The sequence below is a fragment of the Chionomys nivalis genome, chromosome 5, assembly GCF_950005125.1.
Source record: "Chionomys nivalis chromosome 5, mChiNiv1.1, whole genome shotgun sequence".
Classification (NCBI taxonomy): Eukaryota; Metazoa; Chordata; class Mammalia; order Rodentia; family Cricetidae; genus Chionomys; species Chionomys nivalis.
The window spans coordinates 86821007-86848266 of NC_080090.1; the positions used below are offsets into that span (position 1 = coordinate 86821007).

General features: G+C 46.0%; 1 protein-coding gene across 1 annotated transcript; it reads right to left on the reverse strand.

Moving 5' to 3' along the window:
- Positions 1-1479: 1479 nt before the first annotated feature.
- Lemd1 (LEM domain containing 1) lies at positions 1480-26725 on the reverse strand. The gene is made up of 5 exons (XM_057769151.1): positions 26644-26725; positions 25918-26040; positions 22608-22678; positions 3395-3471; positions 1480-1687 (listed from the first exon to the last, which is right to left on the reverse strand). The coding sequence occupies exons 1-5, from the start codon at positions 26723-26725 to the stop codon at positions 1480-1482; spliced, it is 561 nt and encodes a 186-aa protein (XP_057625134.1).
- Between the last annotated feature and the right edge of the window lie 535 nt (positions 26726-27260).

Genomic DNA, 27260 nt, shown 5'->3' on the forward strand with positions numbered 1-27260 from the left:
TCTTCTGGCATGCAAGCATACATGGAAGGAATGTTGTATACATAATAAATCTTTAAAAAGCACAAGAAGGCAAACATACACACACAAAAAAAAATAAAATAAGTAAGTTTAAAGGAAATTTCAATTAAGTGCCTTCTATGACAATCTGGGTGTTACTGTTTTAGATTATCCCTTGATCTCTAAGAGGCAGGTTTTCTGTTTATTAAGCTAGTCCCCATTATTGTTCATTTGTATAGGGTTTGCTTTAGCAGCCATAAAAATTGCCACAGTACCTCTTCCTGTGTTGGCTGGAGTCCAGACCTCACACTCTCCTGGCTTGCTCTGTCTCTGACAGCTATCCTCACCTCTTAATGGCTGAGGTTACCTTTCCATGGCTGCTCCACCCCAACGGTGACTAAAAGGCGACCTGTGACTTCTCCTCCTTCTCCAGCACCACGTGATGGCTTACCTCTGCAGCTACCCTGTTCTCAGAGATTTTGAGGGTCAAATGATTCCTGGTCAATAAACAGCTGTGTAGCTTTTGCCTCCAGCCTGGAACATTCCCTCCTGGAGGGATGGGAGCGAAGGCCCATAAAACTCCAAGACAATTCCAATAACTCGCAGGAAATCTACAAGGCTGGTGGGGCCCCTCTCTGAGCTCAGAGCAAGCTAAGCAGTTTGGGGAGAGAGGAGCCTCTCTGGGAGAGCTACCTTGGCTCTCCAGGGGCCTCCTGGGCACAGCTTTCCCGAGCCCGAGCCCCTGCTCTAGAAAGGAACCTTCACTCTTTCACCTGCAATAACCACAATAAACTCGTAGGGTCGCCAAGCTAGATTGGATTCAGTCTGTCCCCTCTCTGGGGCAAGCAGACACTTATTTACATCTCCCCAGGAAAAGTCACCGAGCCCCAAGAGAAAACGGAAAAATCCTCCTTTTCTCCAAATGGTTCTGATGAAAACCAGAGACAAAATCAGTGGAGAAGAGCCCGTCTGAGGCTGAGGGGTTGCAGCGGAGGAGGAACAGATTTGTGCTCTATCAAGGTCACTGCCATCGCCATGCCAAACTGGAAATGTCACCACTGTCTGGATAGCTGCACACATTTTATTAAGAATATAATTTTCTCTTTATTTCACGTTCTGCACTAGCAAGTGGACTGGTGGTATAAGAATGTGAAGCCTCTTTGTTTTGGGGGGAAAAGAGGGCAGGAACAAAACAGAGGAAGGAGGGAGGGAGCAGACCCGGGCAGTTTCCTTGACAGAAGAGCGCTCTGATGTGTTAGCACCTTTAATGATGGCTTACTTGACTTACAGACCATCCCGGGCACCTAGCATGCTGCCTGGTTCTGCCCTTGCTCCTCCACCTAGATGAACCCAGACACAGCCCGGGAGAGCCAGTATAGTGCGAGGCAGGAGGGGCGTGCGAGGCGGGGGCGGGGACATTTGGGGCAGTGGGAGGGGCTGCCTGGCTGTAGTTAAAGCCCTTCTGCTTTGCTCCTAAAGGGTTTAACGCAAGAGCGGCTTCTTTTCCACAGTTATGTAGACAAACAACACAATGATGAAAATGCCAAAGATGGCCAGCTTCAAGCTCCATGGGAAGCTGTTCTCGGGGTTCTGGCATGGGAAGCTGCTCTCCAGGCTCGGGTTCCCCTGGTAGCAGTTCTCTTCGGTGACACAGCCATTCTCCATCCTTGGGTTTGGTCTTGCAGCATGCCTGTGGAAACATTGCAGGGGCTCCTGGGACTGTAATCAGGTGCCTCCCGATCTCCTCTTAGGGTAAATGTGTGCCATCCGGTGACCCATAGGAGCAGCCCTAGACACACTGAAAACCTGCGCTAATGTCCCTATCCCGTGTCAGCCCGCTGGAGGGCTCTCAGCGGTGCACAGCATTTCCTCCACTTTTACTGGAATACTCAGTCTGGCTCCAGGAACTTAGGGTCTCTGGGTCACTTGACGAGAAGCTGCAGACATGATGGGGAGTCATAACAGGTCCTGTCCTGTCTCGCACAAACCCAGCATCCCCATCCTGGGTGGACATGGAAGAGCTTTTCCATCTTCCCTAAAGCCCACATTTAAAATAACAGGAGGGTTCAGCGCTGGGTACCTGCTGTGCCACCTGTGTGCCTTTTGACCTTAAGTTCCGGCTACTCTAATCCTGCAAGGCCAGTTAATGTTTCCTCAGATGTTAGAGACTGTTAGCCAGGGAAGGCAGATAGGTCAGAAGTTCAAAGTCATCCTTAGCTAAAGGGCAAATTCAATGCAGCCTGTTATGCATGTGACCATGTCCTAAACACCCCCCAGAAAATAGTTATGAAATTTTCTAGAATATTAGGGGGATTGTCGTGTGGCTGAGATATTGATTGGTGTTTAGAGATTGAACTCGGGGCGCCATGCTGATGGAGGAAGGTCATTGGTTAATTAATAAAGAAACTGCTTGGCCCTGATAGGTTAGAACATAGGTGGGTGGAGTAAACAGAACAGAATGCTGGGAGGAAGAGGAAGTGAGGTAAGACGCCTCAGACAGATGCAGGGCAGCTCCTCTCAGAGTAAGACGCGATGCAGCCAGCCGCCAGGTCAGACATGCTGAATCTTTCCTGGTAAGCGCACCTAGTGGTGCTACGCAGATTATTAGAAATGAGCTAAATTAATACATGAGAATTGCCTAGAAGAGGCTAGATATAATGGGCCAGGCAGTGTTTAAAAGAATACAGTTTGTGTGTTGTTATTTCGGGGCATAAGCTAGCCAGGTGGCCGGGAGCTGGGTGGCAGGAACGCAGCCCCCAGCTCCCCGCAACACCATGCTCTCTCACTGAACCCCACCTTAGACCCCACTTGAGGGTAATAACATTTTTTGTCTTTGGTTTTGTTTTTGGAAACAGGGTTTCTCTGTAGCTTTGGAGCCCATCCTGGAACAAGCTCAGTAGACCTTGAGGCTGGCCTTGAACTCACAGAGATCTGTCTGTCTCTGCCTCCTGAGTACCACCACCCACCCGCTTATAGTATACCTTTTGTAAGAGTCATGTTCCTTTTAAAATACTAGCTCTTATCCAGCTTCCAAACCACAAAGAGCAACAAATCTCCCCGGATGACTCCAAATGAGGACTTGGGCTCTGGTCTAAGTTCCTAGAGGCTTTTGACATCCTGTCAACACCCTCCCCAACACCTGTTTCCCTATCTCCAAATATGGATGAGGAGATACAGACTTTGGCTTTGAAATTATGTGGTGTCAAGTCTGTCTTCTCAGCAGGTCCTCTTCAGGTTTAGACCCTTCACAGACATCTGAATGATGGATCCCACCCCCAATAACATCTAGATCTTTTTATGCTACCAAAGGTTTTACCTCCCTCTGGAAATACAGTTCAGGATAGAGTTTTTGGCTAGCATGCCCAAGGCCCAAGGACACAGGAATATCAGGCCTTACCTGACCACCTTTGTGGGCTTCTGGCTCAGGTAGTAGATGTCTAGGATTCTTCTTTTATTATTAGAAGCGTCTCGTCTCTGATATAAAAAGAAAATGCCCACAACAAATTATTTGCAATGTCTTGTAACTTGACTTTTATCCTGGGGGAAAGAATTAGTCTGAAAACTGGCCTAAGTTTTAGGCACACCAGGGAGTTTAGTACTTAAGTCTGTCTTTCCTCTCTAACCAGCCAAAGCACCCAGTGCCATGAAGAGATATTTTACTTTAGTAACTCACAGGAGGACTGTCAACACCTGGATGGCTCGAGAGATGTGTTGAAAACGAATTCTGTTACTAAAGCATTAACTCACTTTCTTTTTTTTAAAAATAATAATAATAATAATAATTTGTGGCAGCTTGGAAATTGTTTTCTTTTTCTTTCTTCCAGAAAAAAAAAATAAACAAGCAGAGGGGCAGAGGGGTTGGCTCGGAGGTTAAGAGCACTGGCTGCTCTTCCAGAGGTCCTGAGTTCAACTCCCAGCAACCACATGGTGGCTCACAACCATCTGTACTGAGATCTGGCGCCCTCCTCTGGCGTGCAGGCATACATCGAGGCAGAATGTTGTATACATAATAAATAAATAAATCTTTTAAAAAAACACAACAACAAGCAGCTGGGTGGTGGTGGTGCACGCCTTTAATCCCAACACTCGGGAGGCAGAGGCAGGCGAATCTCTGTGAGTTTGAGGCCAGCCTGGTCTACAAAGTGAGTTCTAGGACAAGATTCAAAGTTACAGAGAAATTCTGTCTCAAAAAAACAAAAACACAAAAGCATGTGTCATTTCCATGTAAATCATATAGTTATCAAAAGAAATGTCTGTGAACAAGTACTAGAAAACAATGGAAGAAATAAACCATTTCTCTTAAAGAAACGTGTTTTCTTCTTTTCAAAGACTTATTTCTCTTCGAATGTGTGTGTATGTGTGTGCCTTTGTGTCTGTATGTCTGGCATGTGTGTACAGGTGCCCAGGGAGGTCTGAAGAGGGTGGTAGATCCTCTGGAGCTGGAGCTACAGGTGGTTGTAAGCTGCCAGACATAGGGTTCTGGGTATTGAACTCAGGTCCTCTGCAAGAGCAGGATACACTTTTAAATGTTAAGCCATCTTTCTGGCCCCTGTCTTTTTTTTTTTTTTAATTAAAAAAAAATTGGGGGGACTGGAGAGATGGCTCAGCAGTTAGGAGCATGTACTGCTCCTGTAGAGGGTTAGGATTCTAGCACCTACATGAGGTACGGGTAAACTCACATCAGCATGCATGCGCGCGTGCACACACACACACACACACACACACACACATAAAAATAAGTAAAAAGTAAATCTTTTTAAAAGTTAAAAATACAGCCGGGCGGTGGTGGCGCACGCCTTTAATCCCAGCACTCGGGAGGCAGAGGCAGGCGGATCTCTGTGAGTTCGAGGCCAGCCTGGTCTACAGAGCTAGTTCCAGGATAGGCTCCGTAGCTACAGAGAAACCCTGTCTTGAAAAACCAAAAAAAAAAAAAAAAAAGTTAAAAATACATCTTTTATAGCATTATATTTGGGGTGTTTGTGTGTGTGGCGTAAATTCCTGCATTTCTATGTTTGGACACGTGTGTGGAGGTGCACGTGGAAACACGCACCAGAGGTTGACGCCGCAGGGGGCTGTCTTCAGATGCCTTCCTCAGTAGCCCTCCACCTTGTATACTGAGATGCAGTCTCTCACTTGAACTCACAGCTCACTGATTCAGCTGGTCGGCTAGCCGGCTGACTCCAGGGACCATGGGTCTCTGCTTCTCAAGAGCTGAGGTTTCAGGTCTTTGCCACCACACCCTCCAGTGTTTACTATTTACATGGGTCCTGGAGATCGATGTTTGGTCCTCACTCTTGTGTTACAAGTGCAGGCCCAGGCCCCTCTAAGTCATCTTTCCAGCCCACATTGTTCAATAAAATGAAAAGCTATGGCCTTTTGTTTCTCGTTTGTGAGGCAGAGCAGTCAGGAATGAGGTGTTGACACGCGCAGATAACTGAAACGCCTCCTGCATGGGGTAAACATGCAGTAAGGATTAATAGTAACACCTGAGGTAGTTATTAGTTCTGAAACAGAAACACACAGAGGTCCTCGGGAGCAACAGGGATGGTCTCATCTCAGGAGTGCGTAACGCAAGGACTGAAGTTTCTGGATGTTCACTAAAGCCTCCACTGAGGCAGGCTCCAGGTCCCTCTAGAAAATTCGAAGAGTGAAATTCAGTGCCACAAAGGGTGAATTTCTAAAATCTTTCATTACAGAGAAAGCTTAGAGACCAACATGATCCCTTCCTACATCCTAAATCTTATCCTTATACCTGTAGGTAAGCGTAGCTACCTCCCTTCATCAAAGCTTCTCTCCCTGAAAAAGGAGACAACACAGAAAACCACAGCCGGACACAACACAGAGATCAACAGACAGTGGGTGGCCCAGCCTCATCAGATACATCTATACCACAGTTCAGGCATTGGCAACTGAAGGACCATCTCAGAAGAGCGGATGGGGAGCTGGTGAGAGCTAGAACACCAGGAAGTCTACTGTGAAACGCTCTCTCATAGAAATGACTGCATAGACAAGATCTGAGCATAGCAGCGTCAACAGACACGCTAACACTAAAAGGGAAAATCCTGGAGGGCACACCCCGGACAAGGAGCTACAGACAACCACTGACTGCCGAGAAAGGAAAACTTAGCCTAGCTCATGGGTGAGTGCCCCAGTTGGTTATCCAATACAAATTGAGCCCCAAACCATATACACACAAACAACAAAAATGGACTTAGCAGGTTGTATTTATCTATTTTTGCATACATATATGTATATTTGTAACAATAATAATTAGAGAAAAGAGGCTATTGATTTGGAAATGGTGGGGAGACATGGAAGGGTTGGAGGGAGGATTTGGGAGGGACTGGAAGAAGGGAAGAGAAGAAGAAAAGTGACATAATTATATTTTTTTTAAAAAAAGAATTTACTGCAGAAAGAGGAGTTCAAGAAAGGGTGCCAGGAAAGTCAGATTAGCATCCTATGGGAGGGGCCCCCCAACAGAGCTGCCACGGGGCAGAGTAGGGACTTTCCCTCAAGCACAGCTCCCTCACCCAACTAGCAAGGGCTCACACAAGCGGCTCACACACTGCTCACCCTAGGAGAGTGGCCACACTCGAAGTCCCTGCTCAGTAGGCATTGACCTTGGCTGGCCTGCTAACTGCTAGGCTTGCCCAGCATTGCTGGTCCCTGCCTTTGCCAGGGTCTGTCAGCCATCAGCTAACCGAGTTGCAGCTGCGGCTCTTCCTGGGAAGCTCGCATTTGGCTCCTTGTCTAGGGGCCTGGGGCAGCCTCCTTCACAAGCTGCTTCACCCACGATTAAGACTCCGCGAGAAGGCAGCAGATCCCTGCATGTGTTTCTTGTGGGACATCGTGCGTGCTGGTGGCCTATAGACGTGCTCTGGCCTTCCTCCTGCTGGTCACCTAAGTTACCTCACACTCAGCTGCAGGCCCTTTTATTTGCATTCCCTAGTGCCCCCAAACTGACTCTCTAAACCGTAACACCTGTTTTTACTGTGACCATTTCATGCTACTGGTTTTCCTTTTTTTCCCCCCTCCCCATTGTGGTGCTGGGGATCAAACTCCAGTTTTTCCTCAACTGTCCGTTCATATCATTCAATCCTCAAAGGAAGTCCAGGTCTGTTGTTAACCACCGTCTGCCAAGCTCTAGACCCACGCACCTCTGACCCACAGAGATCTAGTAGGCTGACCACGCCCCCTCCTCCTGGTAAGCCTGTTGGTCCCTTTTGGAGATTGAGACACAGAGAAGTTAAGAACCTTAGCTGGAGTCACACAGTCTTATCAATGGGGAATCCTGCGCTCACACGCTGAAGCAGCCTCCTCTGGGCCTCCTGCTTCCTACAGCTAATTTCTGTAGGAATCGCCATCACTCTCATGCGTGCTTGCCACTCCTTTGCTCAGTCTTCTGTGGCTCTAGCTTACCTAGGTTATAGTGTATTTAACCAGAACTCTTATTTATCTACTCAGAAAACACCTGCTATATTTTGAAAAAGATTTCTGTATTTTCTTATTCATTTAAGGTGTGTACATACACTCCTGAGTGGTGTTGGAGCCTCTGGAACTAGAGACAATTATCAGCCACCATGTGGTTGCTTAGAACTGAACCCAGGTCCCTGGAAGGGAAGCAAGTGCTCTTAACCACTGAGCTATCTCTCCTATCTGATTTGTTGTGTTTTGCTGACAGGTCAGGAGGTCATGGGCACTATCCAAGCCACAGAGAGCTAAGCATGGAAAGACTCTGTGTAAGCACTCCACTCATTGGATCTTGGTCAGCCGGCTCTCACAGTGCTGTGTCCTGCGTCTCCTCCCTCTGGAATGATAGGACTTGAACAAGAATAGGCTTCCTATTGTGGTGGTGCACAGGGCAAACCACCAATCACTGACTGAAGAGGGAGACTGGCTGCCTCAACAGAACAATAAACCAAGGCCTGTCAAGGGGACGTCTGACCATAAGACCAGAGACCTGGAACTGGGTGTGCGGCACATGGGACAACAAAGGGAGCCGTGGCATCTTGAAGTTTCCAGAGCAAAGCTCTGCTCTCTGAGTGCTGTCATGCTGTTCACTGGAACACCTAACCTCGTGACAGGATGGTCCAAACCCATCGGCAGATCCAAGGCCTTCAATAGAGCAAGAAGGTACGACCACTCCCCTAGTTCTGACCGCCGTCATGGGAAGCTACTGTCTATCTGTCCGTCCTTGCCTTCTCTGTCCTTCCTAGAGAGGATCTCTCACCAGGGGCCCTGATGCCCAAACAGGGCCTGTGACTGTGCCCCTCTCCACCCATGGGCCTATTGGTTCCAGCCACCTCCTAGACACAGATTCTCAGACACAGTTCTCCTCCAAGGCCACCACAGCCATGGATGCTCAGCAAGAGGTATTTTGTGCTCTTCCCAAGGGTACTGGAAGATCTTTTTGTTGAGCAAATTCCATTTTTAAAAGCCTTCGACTTAGAGAAAAATTTAAACATACACAAAAGTAGACAATAGTGAAGCGAGCCTCCGCACGTCTGCCACACCCCACTTTTTTCTTGAAGATAGAAATAGGAATGTTAAATAGTGCACTTAAGATAGAAATCTTTTGCAAAATAAAATTACAGGATTTCACGGCTCTTAAGCAATCAAATACTCCCTCCTTTTTCTTCCTGTCCTAAGTAATTCTAGCTTCTTTATTTCTTTCCTTCCATTTTTTTTTTTTTTTTGAGATGGCATTTTGCAAGGTTGCCAGGATGGCTGAATCCCTGGAATCAAGCCATCTTTGTGCCTTCACATCTGACAAGCTGGGGCTACAGGTGTGGAACATGTACTTGTCTATTCTAGTTCTGTTTTGAGATAGGATCTCTCTATGGATCCCTGGCTGTCTAGAACTTACCACGGCCTTGAATTCACAGAGATCCTCCTGCTTCTGCCTCCTGAGTGTTGGTCTATCCTATTTTTAAATAAATTGTGTGTGTGTGTGTGTGTGTGTCTCATTCACATAGAGAGTTCTTGTGTAGTTTGTAAAGGGTGGACTTTTTTCCCAATATAGAGTAATTGTGGCTGTCCGCTTGAATGTGTAGTATCAGAACCATTACTAAACTACCAACAAAATTATAAAGACTGTATCTCAGAAGAAGAGTCATCAATATGTCAACTGGCAGACAGTAGACAACTACACAGAAACATGAGCTGTCCATACTGGATCTTTATACAAATAAATCTAGAAAGAAATAACAAAAACCAACAATTGGTGTCAGTGTCATCTGTAGCTGATATATATTGCCTCTTTTTCCCCCCAAGACAGGGTTTCCTTGTGTAGGCTGTTCTGGAACTCATTCTGCAGACCAGACTGTCCTGGAACTCAGATATTCACCTGCCTCTGCCTGGAATTGAAGGTATGCACCATCACCACCCAGCTTCATATTTAATCTTTTAAAAAAATTCCTTTAATGTTATAATTTGATCTCCACCATAAACACCATTTACAATGGAACAAAAATATACTGGCGTTCATTATAATAATGACTGAGCCAGGATAGCCACCCCAGGGAGATAAAATTTCCTTGCTTCCTTTTCAATTTTTTTAAATTTGAGATGAGGTCCCATATGTCTCTGCTTCCATTTCCTCATCTGCGAACCAGCTTAATAGAAGCCTCTTCCTCACAGACTGGCTTTGAGATTGAGTTTATTTCTGTAGCGAGTATTACAGAGAAAATGCGTGGCTTACTGTATCGGCACATCTCTGACATCTTGTGTTTATCACAACAGCCATGGCCAGCACTAGGCTCCTAGAAGTAAGATCCCGATACACAGAGATGAAGTCCCATATCTAAGATACATAGTGTGTAGACAAGGCTGGCTTCAAACTCAGAGACTGCTGCACTTAAAGGCATGCACCACCATGCACAGAATATCTATGCTTCTTTTCCCATGTGTCCAGAGCTGGAGTCTATAAAACAATCAGAGCCCGGTGCTGGCCTGGGCATGGTGCTACACCCCCGGGATGATAATACTCGGAAGGCTGGGGCAAGCGGCTCCCTTCAAGTTTAAGACCAGACTGGACTACAGATAGAGAATTTTCTTATTTTTGTCTCTTTATATAGACCTGGTTGTTCTGGGATTTGCTCTATGAGTTCCAGGCTGGCCTAGAACTCTTGTTTCTGAGGCGCTGCGATTAAAAGTGTAGGCCACCGATCTTGCTGGAGATTTAGAGAAACAAGCATAAAAGGGGTGCAGAGCAGGAGGAATGTGAAAGTCTCTTTTGTTTCTTGACTCTCTTCACTATTCCCCTGAATTCAAGTCAGAGAATCCTAACTCTAGGAGCCCAGGGCTGGCGATGGCTGTCATGATAAATACGAGACCGTCAGGCTGATACAATAAGCCACGCATTCTCTCTGTAATACTAGCTGCGGAAATAAACTCCATCTCGAAGCCAGCTTGTGAGGAAGGGATGTCTCTTAAGCTTGTCCACAGATGAGGGACAGAAGCAGAGAGCATGTCAGCAGCTTGCTCTGGCTACAGAAATGGCAAGGGGATGGGGCCGGGAGGCAGCCCCAGCTGTCCAGCCCGGTCCTCGCTCAGTGTCATTGTAACAGACAGGGTGACAGTGCGGCTCCATTAGGCAGCTGGGAACAGTATGTTCTGAACAACTATTATCTTCGGTATCCACTGTACCTCAATTCCCTTACTCCTTCTAAGATCCCAGGAAATAATTATGGACACTATTTTGTAGATGAAGAAATAGAAACTCAAGACATTAAATGGTTTGTCCTGACACAATCAATAAAGGACTAGTTAGGTGGGTTTTTTGTGTTTGTTTTTGTTTTTTTGTTTCTATGACACTAAGGATAGAAGCCATAGCCTCAACCATGCTGGGAAAAACTTTCTGACTGAACTCAAAACATTTCTTTAGACCTTCCATTAATTAATAAATTACCAAATCATTATTTTCCAGTGGAAGCAATATTTACAGTCATTAGTTCTATTCTTAGGTATTACTGAAATTTCTGAGAAATAGCCTTTTTCTTAAGACTTTTCCAGGTGGGCTATTTTGCACTAATTCTGGTCTATGTTATATCATATTGACTCTGAAAGGGAAGTGTATATGAGATACTGAATCACCCCGTGTTATAGTCTAACTAAAAAACACTGGCTCTCTTCCAGGGGACCTGGGTTCGATTCCCAGCGCCTACATGGAGGCTCACAATTGCCTGTAAATCCCATTTCAGGGAATCCAATGCCTTCTTCTGGCCTCTGCAGGCATCGAGAACACATATGGTGCAAATATACACATGCAGGGTATATTACCTTAATTAGGGTTCTAGTACTTTGATAAAACACTAGGATCAAAAACAACTTAAGAAAGAAAGGGTTTCTCTCAGTCTGCACTTACAGATAACAGGTCATTGCTGAGGGAAGTCAGGACAGGAACCCAAAGAGGCAGAAACCTAAGGAGCTGACGCAGAGTCCATGGAGGGGTGCTGCTTCCTGGCTTGCTCCTCATGGTTTGCTCAGCTCTTTCTTATCAATCCCAGGTCCACCAGACCAGGGATGGCACCACCTACAATGGGCTGGGCACTCCCCCACCAATCATTAAGAAAATGCCCTACAGGCTTGCCTACAGCCTGATCTTACGGAGACATTTTCTCAACTGAGATTCTCCCCTCTCAGATGTGTGGCCATCTTTCGCTTGTGCTTTAACAAATAAAGCTTTCCTGGAAGAGCAGAGAAGCAGAGTGGCCGGTCACTAGTTCTTACATCTACATAACTCTCAGACCAAAGGGGCGATCCTGTCCCTACGAATCCTCAAACTGAATGCCCCGCTCCTATCTCCTCCTGCTTTATATTCCTCTCTCTGCCAAGCCACATCCCTTCCTGTCTCCACCTCCTTCATGCTGGGATTAAAGGCCTGTGACTCCCAAATACTGGGATTAAAGGTGTGAGCCACCACAGCGGGGTTCTGTTCCTCTTTTAGACTGGATCAATCTCAGTAGCCCAGGGTGGCCTCGAACTCACAGAGATCTATCTGCCTCTGTCTCCCAAGTGCTAGGATTAAAGGTGTGTGCCACTGTTGCCTGACCTCTGTGGCTAACTAGTGGCTTGGCTCTGCACTCTGATCTTCTGGCAAGCTTTATTTGTTGTAGTACAAACAAAGTAGCACCACACAAGTGATTATAGCTTGTGTCAAGTTGACATAAAACTAGTCAGCATGTAGCCAAGCATAAAATAATAAAATTTAAAAAAAATTAAATTACAACTCAGTTTTACAAGAGCAATAAACTTCCTGTCTATGCAACAGCACGGAACAATTCAAAAACTCTTTTTCAAAACCATTATTCTCATCAAGGCCTAGTGACACCAGGCTGTCCTTTCAATTGTGCTGACGTCAGGACTGAGTCAGGGGCATAGGAAGGCCAAAGGCTGAGTGGGCAAGACGGCTTGCTGAGCAGAGGTACTTTCTGCCAAGCCTGAGGACACAATCTCCAGGACCCTCTGACCTTCACATACATGCCACGTTACACAGCCACAACCTTGCACACACAGGAGGTCAAGATCATGATGGGGAAATCTACAGAGACAGCTGAGCTAAGCTCGTGGAAACTCATGAACTCTAGACTGACAGCTGTGGAGCCTCCAAGGGACTGAACTAGGCCTCCTATATGTGGGGGATCGTGGTGAAGCTTGGACTATCTGAGGCCCCTGGCAGTAGAACCAGGATCTATCCCTGGTGCATGAGCTGACTTATTGGAGCCCATTCCCTATGGTGGGATGCCATGCTCAGCCTTACTATGGGTGGCAGGGGCTTGGTCCTGCCCCAACTTAATGTGCCAGACTTTGTTGCTTTCCCATGGAAGCCCTTACTAGTTGGGAGGAGTGGATGGGGGGGTGGGCTGGGGGGGGGAAGGGGAGGAGGAGTGGGAGGAAGAACTGTGGATGAAATTTAAAATAAAATTAAAAACATAAATTAAAGTAAAAAACCATGAATACACATAAATAAATTAAAAATTTGTACAAAAATAAAGAAAGTTCAGAACCTGCCTGGACTACAGAGCAAGTCCAGTGACAGCCTGGGCAACCTGATGAGACCCAATCACAAAACAAAACAAAATGAGTGGGTCCATGTAGCTCAGTTAGGAGAATTTTTGCCCCGAATGCATGAAACTCTGGGTTCAAATGCCTGCAATCCCAGCAAGTCAGGAGACAGAAGCAGGTGGGTCAGAAGTTGGCGGCCACCCTTGGCTACACACTGAGTTCAAGCCTAGTCTGGATTAAATTTGGCTCTGCTTCTCCCCTCCCCGTGACAACAGTATCACAAAACAAATATAAGAAGATGCTGTTTTCAATAGCAACAAAAGAAGTTAACCTGGCAATAATACTAGCCAAAGAGAAGCTATTGAGAAAATTATAAAATCTTACTAAAGGTCATTAATTAAAATGATTCTAAATGCAAAAATGTTAAAATACATGCTAAAAATAACAACATAAGGCCAGAGAACAGGCTCAGTGGTTAAACATTTGTTGTGTAAGTGTAAGGACAAGAGGTACATGAATCTTTATGAGTTTGAGACCAGTCTTGATCTACAGATTCACTTCCAGGACAACCAGGGATACACAGAGAAATCCTGTCTCAAAAACCTAAAAATAAAATCAAATTAAATCTAGCCATGCTACATTTTGAAGATTTAGAAGTGTTGTTGATTTGTTTTTAGACAAGATCTCCCTATGTAAACCTGGCTGTCCTCAAGCAGCCTACATGAACCAGGCCTGCTCTGCCCCCTAAGAGCTGAGACTGCAGCGTGACTCACCACACCCAGCTTAGCGGAACCTGGCTACCAGGAGCACAGATGGAAGATCCCCTTTCAAATCATAAGGTATTTTATGATCAAGTATCAAAAGGTGTTCAGATTCAGCTTTTTTACTCTCCACTTAGGCAAATCCCATCCATCATTTCCATATATTAGCTCTGTGACCTGTGTAAATCCCATCCATCATTTGCATATATTAGCTCTGTCGACCTGTGTGTCAGGGCCTCGGTCCACCAATCAAAAGAATCAGCTGTTGGAAAGAGGCCTTTGCTACCCAGGCAAACATCTCCTGCAATGCCTAAAAACAGACACCAGGGGGAGCAATTTCATCACTAAGGCCACCTTTCTTTCCTCTTGGTCACTTACTAGAACTGAATAGAAATTGGAAATAGAAAATCTGTTTCCAGTTTTTTCTTTTTCCTCATCTATAAAGAAAGCCAAGAAGCTTTTCAGGGAGGACGTTCCAAGATCAATAATTATCTTCCATAAATCATGTCTGGGCTCATGAGTTATGATGGACGGCGGCTAGTGCCCATGAAGCCGTCCTCACGTGTGCCCGACGGGAAGGACAGCGGGAAATTCCTTTGGATAAAATGAAGATAAACGATAGTAAAGCCAGGATGGCTCTATTCCTAGAAGGAAGGGACTGGAAAGACACACTAAGTCACGCACCCCTAAGAGTAGAACACACTTCTATTTTGTTTTAGGAACACGGGTGAGTTTACCTTAATTAGCACCTTCCAGTTTTTACAGTCAGAGTTTGGCTCCCCCGTGTCTGCCTGCTGCCATTTCGTTTCATTGACTGGTTTCTTTTACATAGAAAGAAATCAACAGGTTAGCGGGTAACTCACGACACACCACAGGTCCCCTTGCCTGGGAGGTCAGTGTTTCAAAGGTAGGATGTTGAGGTGAAATCACATTCCTTGCCAAGATGGCAGTTAGCTCCCATTAGCATGTGTCAAAGGTAAAGAAGGCTTATTAAGTAGTTATAGAATATGCAATTTACACTTCACTTGAACCCAGCTAGAGTATACAGCTCCTATTGGGAATAAGAATGTTTTTCAGTTAATTAACAAACTATTACAGAGATGTTTAACATCCAGTCTTCTAGAACGTGCTACTTGATCCACACACTTAATTGAAGCCATTTAACACACATTCCCTTGTCTCATTGGGCCTTCTGATAGCAGCATTTAACCCTGCACGTGCTAATTGTAGGTCTAGAAAGTATCTTATAAGGCAAAATAGACATTAAGACACAGAGAATTAAAGTCCTGGTAAAGCATTAGCACTTCTAGGAATTGGAAGGCTTTTCTCCCCCTGGGTATCCATGTACACTGTATGTTAAGTGGACAGAGGGAGCAGGAACACAGGTATATGAGCAAAAGACGGGAACAGCAAGGATGCAGGAAGGTTCTGAATGCCTGGGGGTTGAGATATTAGAGCGGGGGGGGGGACCTGGGGGTGGCATGTGCTCTAGAGCCAAGAAAGGAGCGGGGAGGGAGGACCACAGGAAGTGCTGGCACATGCGGAGGTCAAGAAGGCAGCAAGGGAGTTATTCAGAGAAGGTGGCCACTGTGACTAGACTACTTACATAGGAAAAAAATAGAAAATTGAGCAAAAATATAAATATATCGATGATAATGGAGTCTACAACCAGAGGCTAATGGAATCCAATTAGAAAAGTGACCCACTAGAAAGAACAGACCACTGAAATGCTGACTGCAGTTGGAGACCAATATTAATTCAGACACACCTATATAAATAGAGACACATGCATAAATGCACACATTATATACAGAATAATACATCTGTGCATTGTGAATAGGCGAGGGAGTGATGCTACCTGAGCCTTGGTTTCTCAGCACCATCCTGCTGGCCTACAGTGCCTAAAATAAAGGAACTTCTGGGACAGGAAAGAGCAAGGTAAGTCTTAATGTCTTCTTAATGTCTGGAGAAATGATATATACTTTTTTTTTTTTTTTTTTTTTTGGTTTTTCGAGACAGGGTTTCTCTGTGAGCAGACACTCCCATCTTCACAAGGCTTCCTCTGGCCAAATCTGGGATAAGTAAGCATTAAAATGATATTAAGATGACAGAGGCAGGCGGATCTCTGTGAGTTCAAGGCCAGCCTGGTCTATCAAGTGTGTTCTAGGATGGCCAGAGCTACTCAAAGAGACCCTACCTTGGAAAACAAAACAAGATACTAAGAAGGCTTCAGATTTAGCTCAGCGGTGAAGTGTGTGTTGAACATGCTAGAGGGTCACTCTTTAACAGGGACATGTGTGTATTTGTATAAACACACATTAAGTAAACTATTGTCTTAGGGTTTCTATTGCTGTGGTGAAACACCATGACCAAAAGCAAATTGAGAAGGAAAGGGTTAATTTGGCTTACACTTCTAAGGAAGTCATAGGGGAGTGAAGCCAACTGAGTCCCCTGGCTTGCTCAGATTGCTTTCTTCTAGAACCCGGGACCACCATCCCAAGGACAGCACTCCCCCACCAATCACTAATTAAGAAAATACCCCACAGGCTTGCCTACAGCTCAATCTTAGGGAGGCATTCTCTTAGTTGAGGTCCCCTGCCCTCAGATGACATTAGTATGCGTCAAGTTGACATAAAACTACCCAGCACACTATCCCTGAGGCCTGTGAGACTTTCTCGCACTTTATCAGGCCCAAGCAAGAGGTCAAAGAAACCCAGACTTAGAGTTGGTCCATGGGAGAGCCAAGAATTGGGACTGGCACCTTCAATGAAAGCAGTTTGGGAGACTGAGCTCTCAACCTGTGGGATCTGATGCTGACTCCAGGTAGCTGTCAAACTGAATTGTCCATTTCCATCTGAAGAATTGGAATATGGGCACACATTCACAGTCTTACATATTCTCTCTCTCTCTCTCTCTCTCTCTCTCTCTCTCTCTCTCTCTCTCTCTCTCTCTCACACACACACACACACACACACACGGTGTCAGGAATAGTCTGTAATTAAAGTAGAGCATACTAACCCAGCAGAATGAAAGCACTGATCTCTAAAATTGGCCAGGATGTGAATTACAGGGAGAGACTGAAGCATTGCTGTGCCAGGATGAAGGACATTGCAGGGACTAGACACCCAGATGTGAAGTCTTCCTGGGATGACGGTAGACCAGAAAGCAGAAGGACACTGTTGAGACAATAGCTAAAGCTGGCAGGGTGGGTGCATTGGAGGTGGGGTTGGCCCTGGGTGGATCTCTGGAGTGTTACAATGTGGCTCCTTTGAGGTCAGCAGAGTGCCTGCCCAATGGCTGGAGGCTTCTTGTCTACAGGTTGTTCAGAGACACAGTCCCCTACACAGCAAAACTGATACATGGTAACTACCGAGTCTGGTAAAAGAGTACAGAGTTCTGTATACAACTCTTGTCACTCTGTCGCTGTAAAATTAGTGCAAAGTAACTTAATATTTTAAATGTTCAAAGAGCCAGCTGGTGGTGGTACGTGCCTTTAATTCCAGCATTTGGGAGGCAGAAGTAGGCAGATCTCTGTGAGTTCAAGGCCAGCCTGGTCTACAGAACAAGTTCCAGGACTGGCTCCTTCATAGCTACCGAGAAACCCTGTCTCGAAAAAACAAACAAACAAAATATTCAAAGAAATGGAAAAGGACATAGATATAGGATTAAGGAGGAGGAGTTCTCAACACCAGGGGGCACGTAAGCTTTTTTGGCTGATTTATTTATTGAACCAGTGTCTCATTACATAGCTCAGGCTGGTCTTGAACTTGGAATGCTTCTGACTCCAGCCTCCTGAGTAGTAGGTTCACAGGTGTGTGCCATCATGCCTTGCTTCTGCACACTAGACTTTAAAAGTTCGGCCCGCCTCCATTGCATACAGAAAGCAGTCTTTAATTATGCCTGAGCATTTACTTACATAAATATTTCTCCAGGCACTCTGATAAGTCATATTCTGAAGCATTCTGAGCTCAGCACTGAGGATCTTATTTCCATTACCTTATTTTTTTTTCACTGTGTTATTGTGTATTGCAGCTAATTAAATAGCGGGCTTTTTATAGAACAATCCTGCTAACACAAACAATAGCCCTCATTTGTAGCTAAGTATCTTTTATTAGACGGCATAACTACTCTGCTCCAAGCTGCATCCCCAGTCTGATTTATATGCTTGGACTCCACCTCCACAACCCACTACAAGGCAGAAATCATTATTAGCCTACTTACAGGTGGTGAACTCACACACAACAAGGGCAGGGTCTTAGCCAGTGAGAGGCAGAGCTGGGATTGAACCCTGGCAAGTCTGTCTCTTGCGTCCATATTTTTTTTGATATGTCTTTTTGTATCTAGAACACATTTAAAGCTTTGTAGTAGTTGGGCATGGTGGCATACACCTTTAATCCCTGCACTCAGGAGGCAAAGGCAAGTGGATCTCTATGAGTTCAAGGCCAGCCTAATCCACACAGGTAATTTCAGCCCCACCAGGGCTGTATAGTGAGATCCTGTCTCAAAAACAGAAAGGTTTCTTTAGAATAGAAACTACGCCTCTATCTGCACCCATGTTCTTCTTCAAGCAGATTTAAGACAGCATCCTGTGCCCAGAAGTGGCACTCAGCTGATAGGCTGCTCCTGGGTAGAAGCTCTATCTTCTGAACTGCCGTACACTCACTATGACCTAAGCCCCGTGTCTCAAAGTTGTGATATCTAAGGGACAAGACATCAGGCATGGAATAGGAAAGGAGAGAGAGACAGACCATCTACCTCAGTGTAGGACCAAGGTTCCCTCCAAAGAGGCTAATAGGAATCAGGAAGTCCCTCTTCATATGCCTGGAATTGAACTCAGAGCAAAGATGGAGCTTTCTACCTGCAACATTACACAACGTAGAGAGAAAGCTCTTGGGTAAAGGGTTAAGGAAGACTGGCTGGAAAAGCTGATTCCTAGGCATGGGGTGCATGGGAGAAGGCTGGGGTGAAGTGTGTAGAAAAGGTGAAACCACCCAGGCTGAATAGCAGACACACTGGGGTTCTGGCCACAAAGAGCAGGTTATATCTCTGGGCAGAAACAAAGAAACCTCTAAGTGGGCAACTTAGCTCTTAGCTCTCTCTCTCTCTCTCTCTCTCTCTCTCTCTCTCTCTCTCTCTCACACACACACACACACACACACACACACAAGAGGGAGACATACACACATGAGAGGGAGACACACACACACAGAGACCAAGAGACAGAGAGAGGCAGACAGAGATAGAGACAGAGAAAGATCCTCTACCAGCCTGCCAGCTACCCTCTGACTTTTGGCTATAGCATCCCTCTCAAGGGGAGGTGTACACACACAATGCAGTACTGATCCCCCGATGACCACATGTTCTTTTCTGACCAAGACAGTCCTGCCTTACTCTTGCTGTTCTAGTCTCCCTGACTAGTAACCCCCATTCTTTCCTCATCCTATTTGGGGTGATAAATCACACAGGCACCGTACTCAATTCCCACTCTATACAAGCTGCCAGTGGAGGCTGTTAGCTCTGTTACAGTCAGCTGTAAAATCCCTCTGAAGGAGGAGGCAGGGAGCCTGAGTTATACATGCAAACCCCGCTCTCACCCCAACACTGGAAAGACGAGCCATGTCCAGTCCCTAGCTGAAGAAAGCGCTACCAACTTCTGCCCGGGGACCTGGCTGGCTTGTCTTCTTCGCTGACCATGTACTTTACCATGAACTGCACCCCAGCCCTCATCGGGCTTTCTGAGTGGTCTTAATGACCAAATCTACAAGCTACGTAAGTGGTTTGACAAGACACACGTTCACTCTTTTAAGTAGGGTGTTGCAGCTGTCATAGTCCAAGCCGCAAGATGACTGTCCTCCACCAGGGACCTACTAAAATGACAGAAGAGTGTTCTGAACAAACGTAAGCCTCCCTTCTTAGGCACCGACAAGATTATCTGGTGTGGACTACGGCTCCAAAGAGCGTACACAAGGGTCTACATGAACACACTTCCCATCACCTGTACGAGGAAACCCAATGCTTATTTACATTTACTTCCAGATCGAAAGTGGAACAGATGTCGTGGGGGCCTTTTGAAGAATCAAAATGGCTTATATAAATCCTTCACATTAAAATATCCTGTGCCATCATCAACTTTCTGTTTCATTCGATTGCCAGCTGAAAATATCGATGCGGCTTTGTGTCGGGCTTATGTAAAGCAAAGGCTGCTGGCTGCTCCTTCCACTCTTAGGTGTTTTAAGTAAGAAGGCTGCTTTTTCTGCTGCAAGCATCTTCGTAAGATCTAGACAAAAGGGTTTTCTGAGGAACTGGGGTTTGGTGAATAGAAAGGATTCCTTTAGTGAGCCATTTAGATGTTTTAAAAAATCCTTTCAGAAAAGGCCGTGCTTGCTCAGAATCGCTTCATCAAATCTGAACGGTTTCTGAATGGGAGGCCTGCCGCTCTAGTCGCTTTTACCTGGGGTTTCTTTTCATTTATTTAAATTCTGCAGGTAGTTTAAATACCAGAATCCAATTGCAGCTAGCCTGTGTGTTGCTAAAACTGTGTGATAGGCTTAGTGAGCACACTCCAGGCTCCTGTCAGGTGCAGGGCCCTGTGATGGCTCAGCTAATGAAGGGGGTGAAGTGTCATTTCAAAGGGATTCACACGAGCAAGCGGCCTTTGAAACCTCTCCCCAAACCGCAGGATCTTAACAGGAGAGAGAAAGAGCAGGGCATGAGAAGAATGAAAAGAACTCCAGGCACAAGGACCAGCTGGCAAGAGGCTCAGGAGATGCGGCAGGAAATACACCAGGTGCATCCACGAGGTGACAGGGATAAAAAGCTACAGGAAGTACCCAAGTGTCAGGGGTAGGGTGGGCAGAGCAAGTGAGTGGGGTTACTGACTAAGCCTCCGATGGTTGATGGTAGATCTCCACTGATGGGGGGTGGGGGGGAGAGTCAGGACCAGAAACCACTTCAGGACATTTCACAATTGTTCAAATAAAACAGTAACAATACAGGTGGAGATGGAGAGCAATGAGAAGAGGAAGAGGGGTTCCCACATGGTGGAGGTCAGGGATGAATCCCAGGGCTGGTATATGCTAGACAGTGTTTACTTCTGAGTTTCATGTGCAGCCCCAGGTTGGCTGCCTAGGTGGCTGGCTGGCTGGTTGGTTGGTTGGGTTTTGTTTTTTGTTTTGTTTTGTTTTTTTTTTTTTGAGATGGGGTCTTGTTGTGTAGCCCAGGCTAGCAAGGAGCTCACCATCCTCCGGCTTCAGCCTCCTGAGTACTGAGATTAAAGGTAGGAACCACCTGGCCCTGCCTATAATATGTTTTTTTAAAAAAAACATAATTCTAATCTCTAGAATTTGGAAACTGCTATATACAAGAAGCTATGAGAAGAGGACATTCCATAGAGGTCTGGGGCCTTAAGCCTGGACAGGGATGGCAAGGGTAAGCAGAGGCCTCCTGTGCGGCTGGATGGGAGTGTGAATGTGTTTGCTCCTCACGTCTGTCCTGTGCAGCCGCAGGGGGATGGCCATGTCACAAGGTATGAACACATCCCTCCAGCCTGCCAAACACTCCTGATTGTGAGGGATCATTTGTTGAGCGGATGCAGGGAGGAGGGAGATTTAGAGACCGGATCAACCAACCTGACACAGGCCAGGGCCTGAGGGGGGTGTTGGAGGAGTTATCACGGGAGGAGGTGACAAGGGACCCCATAAAGATAGGAGAGGGTGGAGCTAGAGGCCTCAAGCAAAAGGACAGTAAGAGAGCAACACAATAGTCAGGGGGCTGGAGAGATGGCTCAGAGGTTAAGAGCAGTGGCTGTTCTTTCAGAGGTCCTGAGTTCAACTCTCAGCACCCACATGGTGGCTCACAATCATCTGTAATGAGATCTGGTGCCCCCTTCTGGCCTGTACATGCCAGCAGAACATTGTATGCATAATAAATAAATAAATCTTAAAAAAAAAAAAAAAAAGACAATAGTCAGGATGAAAAACCTCGGAGTGGCAAAGCTGAGAAGTAAAAAAGCAGAGGTACCAAAATAGTAAGAGACAGAGGGCAGCAAAAGAAGGCAGGGTGAGGATTCCTCAGTGAGTACCAGTTCTATGCTGTCCTAGGTGCTGATGGCCCAGATCTGCTTTCGCCTGACAACCACCTGGCAGGCGGAGTCATTGGATGCAGCTAACTGGTTTCCCCAAAGCATGCCACAAGCAAGCAGTGGGCAGGGCACCTAAGACAGCCAGGTCCACATGCTTTGCCTCCGGTCTCTGTGGTGGGGGAGGAGACTAGAGATCACATCTATCCTGGGTTTACAGGGGTCCTAGAACCGAGTTCAGTACGGGAAGGGCGCAGGTGAAGTGTGAGGCTGGCAGAGCCCATGGTGGCTTTTTCACAAGGGGGCAAAAGGAGCACTGATACTCTGGGTTCTTGGCTAACACAAAAACTATTTCGAAAGCCAGAATTTTTTCATTAAAAGATCAGCTTTAGACTAGGACTTACGGACTCTAACAAAATACAGTGAGCTTCTTTATATATCTGAAAATGCAAATTCTATGTTTAATATATGTGTAGAAGTAGTCGTGCATTAGAATTGCACATACTTTACATATGTGTAGAAGTAGTCATGCGTTAGAATTGTACATACTTTACATATGTATAGAAGTATTAATGCACTAGAATTACACATATTTTACATATATTAGAAGCAATCATGCATTAGAATTGCACATACTGCACATATGTTAGAAGCAACTGTGCATTAGAATTGTACATACTTTACATACATGTAGAAGTATTCATGCATTAGAATTACATATACTTTACACATGTATAGAAGTATTCATGCATTAGAATTGCACATACATTTTTGCATTCCTTGCCTTTGTCTTTCGAGAAATTGAAATTTCCTTTCAAAATGATATTTACCGCTGGATCTGGGGAAGCAAAAGAAAAACAGGCTATGAGAACATACAAGATAGCAGAAGAAATAAACACTAAGTGGTTTTTTTTTTTTTTTTTTCTCTCAGCCATGGGGTGCTTTCACCAGCGGAAGAGAATTCACAGTGTCCTTTATGGAGAAAAGAGCTTTCCTCCGGAGCTGCAGGAGCTGAGGGAAACATGCTCAGGCCTCCTGGGGGACGCGGCTGGCTGTCATGTTTGCAAGCCTCTGAGAGATATAAGCTAGCAGGCTGCTCTCTGGTGGCATTGTCTCTGCAAACCAGCTGTGAGCTGTGTGTGCCTGAATGTCAGGATAGGAAGGGCTTTCCACCTCCTGTCTGGAACTGCACCCTGAAGAGGGCAAGTCACTGGCTTTCTGAGTAGAGGGGACAGTCAGCAGCAGAAGGCCACTCAGAGTGACACCTTGGGGTGTGAGGAGGAAGCTGTGTTGGTGTTCATTCAGTCTCGCTATTCGCAGAGGCATTTTATTTTTCTTCCACTGTTTTGATGCAGGATTTCACTGTTTATTCCAGGCTCCACCTCCCAGCCGAGGCCCCTGTCTCAGTTTCCCGAGGGATGGGATTACTGACCTGTTCCACTACATCAGACTAACATGGGCACTTCAAATGAGATAGCTGAGAAATTTAAGAAGTGGCCAGGTATGATCCCATCACTAGTGAGGCTGAGGTAGGAGGATCACAGCAAGTCCAAGACCATCCTGGTCTATATAGCAAATTCTAGACCTTGGGCTATCTACTAAAAACCTATCTCCCACATGCCCCCTCAGAAAACAAAGTTGGACAATTAAAGCTAGGCCCACCCATTGTTCCAACAACGAATGAAAACGATAACAATTTAATCACTGGTTGTTCGTGTGACCTAATGAGCTCCCTGCCATTGCTCCCCTCCCCAGTCCCACCCCTCACCCCAGCAGGTGCTTTTGCGACCTTCTGGGTCCAGGCTGAGACAGGATAATCCCAGGAAAACTCGGGGTTAAGCCCTCCATACCAATGGCGCTAGACGGCTTCTGGTGACAAAAGTGACCTTAAGATGGGCGATGGTGGCACACGCCTTTAATCCCAGCACTCAGAAGGCAGAGGCAGGTGGATCTCTGTGAGTTTGAGGCCAGACTGGTCTACAAGAGCTAGTTCCAGGACAGGCTCCAAAGCTACAGAGAAACCCTGTCTTGAAAAACCAAAAAAAAAAAAAAAAAAAAAAAGTGATCTTAAATAAATAGTTTCAGGCCTCCCATGGAGGACGGTTTTGCGATTGAAGCGAGCACTGGTGGATGATAAACCAGGGCTTCAAGACAAGTAAGAGTCTCCACCTCGGACGTGGAAGTTGACATAGCCAAGCTCATTTCTTCAGTCCCAGCAGAAACACATGTCTATGGATGCTGTGTCCTAGAGCTGTAGGGGCAGAGGGAAGGGGACTCCTGGCTTGAGCTGGCCACAGCTTAGCTCTTTGCTTTAACTTCATGGGCAGCTTCAGTTGGATGGACTAGTTCCCTAAGCTCCTTCCAAGGGTAGAAAACAGACAAGACCCCAGCCTGAGATAGCTACTTGTCCCACGGTTACTTGTACACTGGCCCACCTACTGTCCAGTGAGGTCTATCCTTAAATCCTGTTACCTTTCCAAATGAAGTGGTTGTGACCATTGGAGAAATCTCCGTTTCCATCCAATATCAAGATTGTTTTTTTTTCCCCAGAGAGCACTTGCCCTGTTTCATTGAACTGTGAATAAGCGTGGGGAATTGTCCTTTTGTATAGATCACATGCTCCAAAATAGAACATGTTCATCCAGTATAGGCTGAAGTAGAAAGCACCGTTTTAAGAGGCAGCCCTAAATTCAAGTCTCAGTCCCATCACTATCTGTGAGTGTGTATGTACCTACGTGTGTGCGTGCAAGTGTGTGTGCGTGCATGTGTATATGTGTGTGTGTGCGTATTTGTGAGCCTGGGTGGTCCTCAGGGCCTTGTGCACGCTAGGCAAGAGCCCTCCATTGAGCTATACCTCCAGCACAGCCAGTTCTGTCTTCTTAACCCTCAAACATACATTGAATTCCTGCTATGTGAGGCTAGACAGAGAGTGGTGGTGAAGCTCAGTGGTCTGGCTGTCATGTCACATCCCAGAATATGCTCATCTCCGAGGGATACTCCTCAGTGTCTTAGTCAGTGCTCTGACGCTGTGAAGAGACACTGTGACCACGGCAACTCTCATAACGGAAACCATTTAACTGGGACTAGCTTACAGTTCAAAGGCTTAGTTCCTTATCATCATGGTAGAACATGGGGCATGCAGGCGGACCTGGTGCTGGAGAAGGAGCTGAGAATTCTATGTCTATCCTCAGGCAACAGGAAGTGAACTGTGTCACTTGAACATAGGAGATCTAAAACCCCACTCCCAGTAACACACTTCCTCAAACAAGATCACACCTCTCTCAATAGTACCACTCCCACTCGGGGCCATTTTCTTTCAAACCACTTTCTGACTTCGGCTAAGTGTTGTGAGGATTAAAAGGCTTGGTCATTCAAGCCAGAAGTCATGGGTGGGCCACATAAGGTGCTTTTTCCCTGGGTTCATAGGGGACTCTTAGGAAATGTTTGTGGGTTATGCAGTGGGGACCCCCAAGGCCATCCTTTGAGAGCCCTAGGGACAGGAACTACAGTGGGCGTCTGATTTACGCTGCTTTGCACAGCACGCTGCTGGGACCGAGGCCACTGGAAGACAAGGGAAGGGATTCCAGGGACCACAGCTTCCCACCCACTCACTCTCTCCAAAACTACTGTCAGCTTTGTACGTGACAAGTTCAGAGACATACAAGAAGATTCATCCTTCTTTCTGGGCATGAAATCACCTAATCCAAAAAAATCGTAGTGAAATGTGCCCGTTTAAGACAAAGTGGATCTTAGGACCTCCCAGGAGGCTGGAACCCTGACATTATATATATGAGCTAATTTTAAGGAATCCATATATATAAGTCCACTCTAGTTAGGTAAAGGATGTGCACACTGGCCAGTCCTTCCCGCAACGTTTTATCCAGCCATGTCTTCTGTGTGAAAGAGACATTGCTGCTCGGGTTCTGCAGCCTGAGGGCTTATTCCATAAGCTCTGTGCAGAAAGAGGCCACACAGATATTTCACAGGTCAGCACGCACGACACTGACAGTGTGTAAGCTATGCTGGACAGGGTATTAATAAACGGGACGCTGCCATTTGGCAGCACAACCATGGTACCTTCGCTGCCATCGCTGTGGTCAGATCCATGCAGTTTTTTGGGTCTCTTCATGGCAGGTTGTTCACAGGGAGGCGAGACCAACAATTGCACTAACTTTTTCTCGTACGCTTTTCTGGTGGAAGCTGAGAAACAACATGCAGAATTGAACTGTTCGGTGTTGTATGCAGAGTTCAAAAGTTATTTTCCAACCCAGGCCTTTCTCCTAGGACCTGACATTATTGGCTAATTATGGCTTTCAACAATGAGGTGGACCCCACAGTCACTCAAATCACTGCTCCCATTATACCGACAGGTACTGGATACATCTTATACAGATACATCTTATACTGATACAGATTATCAGTAACCGGGTACTCGAGACAGTTGAGAACAAGTGGGACATGGTTGTCCATGAGAATAGAGAAAATGAAAATACAGGCTACATCCGAAAACCCAAGGTGACTAATACAATAATTGGATTTTCAGTGTTGAAACAAAATGAAACGACAAAAGCAAAAATAAAACAAAACAATACAAACAAAAATTCCCCTCCCTGGCCTTGTATTTCCCAGTCTGTAAGGACCTGGGGCAGTCTGTTCCAGCTCCCCTCCATGTGGCTTCCTGTTTTCCTCTTTGTATTTTTAATGCCTCTTACTGCATATGCTCCTCCTTCTTCTACTTTTCTGATTTAGACTTCGGATGTAGTTTGTCAAGCGAATACCCCCCAACATGAACTGTAAACGTACGCAGTATCGGGCCCGCTGAAAATCCAAGCTTCTCCAGTTGCTTGTGCAGTTCACAGTCACTCAGACACTGCACATCCACCATACTGATAGATGCTGGCCTCCTCTCTGACAGCGGACTCCTGGGAGCAGGAAAATATTACATTCATTAAGACGATGTTACCAGTCAATACCACAGCGCAGGCGCTAAGGCACACATCGCTGCTGCTGCTCGCTGCCTGAGAGTCCTGCCGGGATTGATAGCCTTCAGGCAAAACTTGAGGTTTCTACGCTACCTGAGGTTCTTAGGGATTGGTGATTTCTAATGTTTTTACTCAACTAATGTAAGAAAACTTACCTGGGTAAAATGAGCAAAATAGTTTCATCCTGGAACTCTGCTCAGGACTCCAGCGCCCCGCCCCGGAAGATAAGCCTTTAATTAAATAAGACTAAGGTGCGAGAGATTTGCTTTCAGCGAGTGGGAAAGCTATTTGTCAGTGCCCTCCTTTTCCTGAGGCTACCGGGAGCTCAGGGCAGAAGAACTGCAAGCTGGCAGTGGCTGGTTTTCCCTCCTGCAGTTTAACACTGAGCACAATGAGACGCAGTTTTTAAAGGATTCAAAATTTTCTACTTACATGCAT

What these genes read in the sequence shown, in the direction of transcription:
- Lemd1 (XM_057769151.1), bottom strand. Translation starts at nt 26,725, where the DNA reads ATGGTGGATGTGCAGTGTCTGAGTGACTGTGAACTGCACAAGCAACTG. An exon ending in CCACAGCGATGGCAGCGAAG is followed by an intron (nt 22,679 to 25,917) that starts GTACCATGGTTG and finishes TTGCTTCCCCAG; the next exon opens with ATCCAGCGGTAAATATCATT. An exon ending in AAGGCAAGGAATGCAAAAAT is followed by an intron (nt 3,472 to 22,607) that starts GTATGTGCAATT and finishes TTTTTATATCAG; the next exon opens with AGACGAGACGCTTCTAATAA.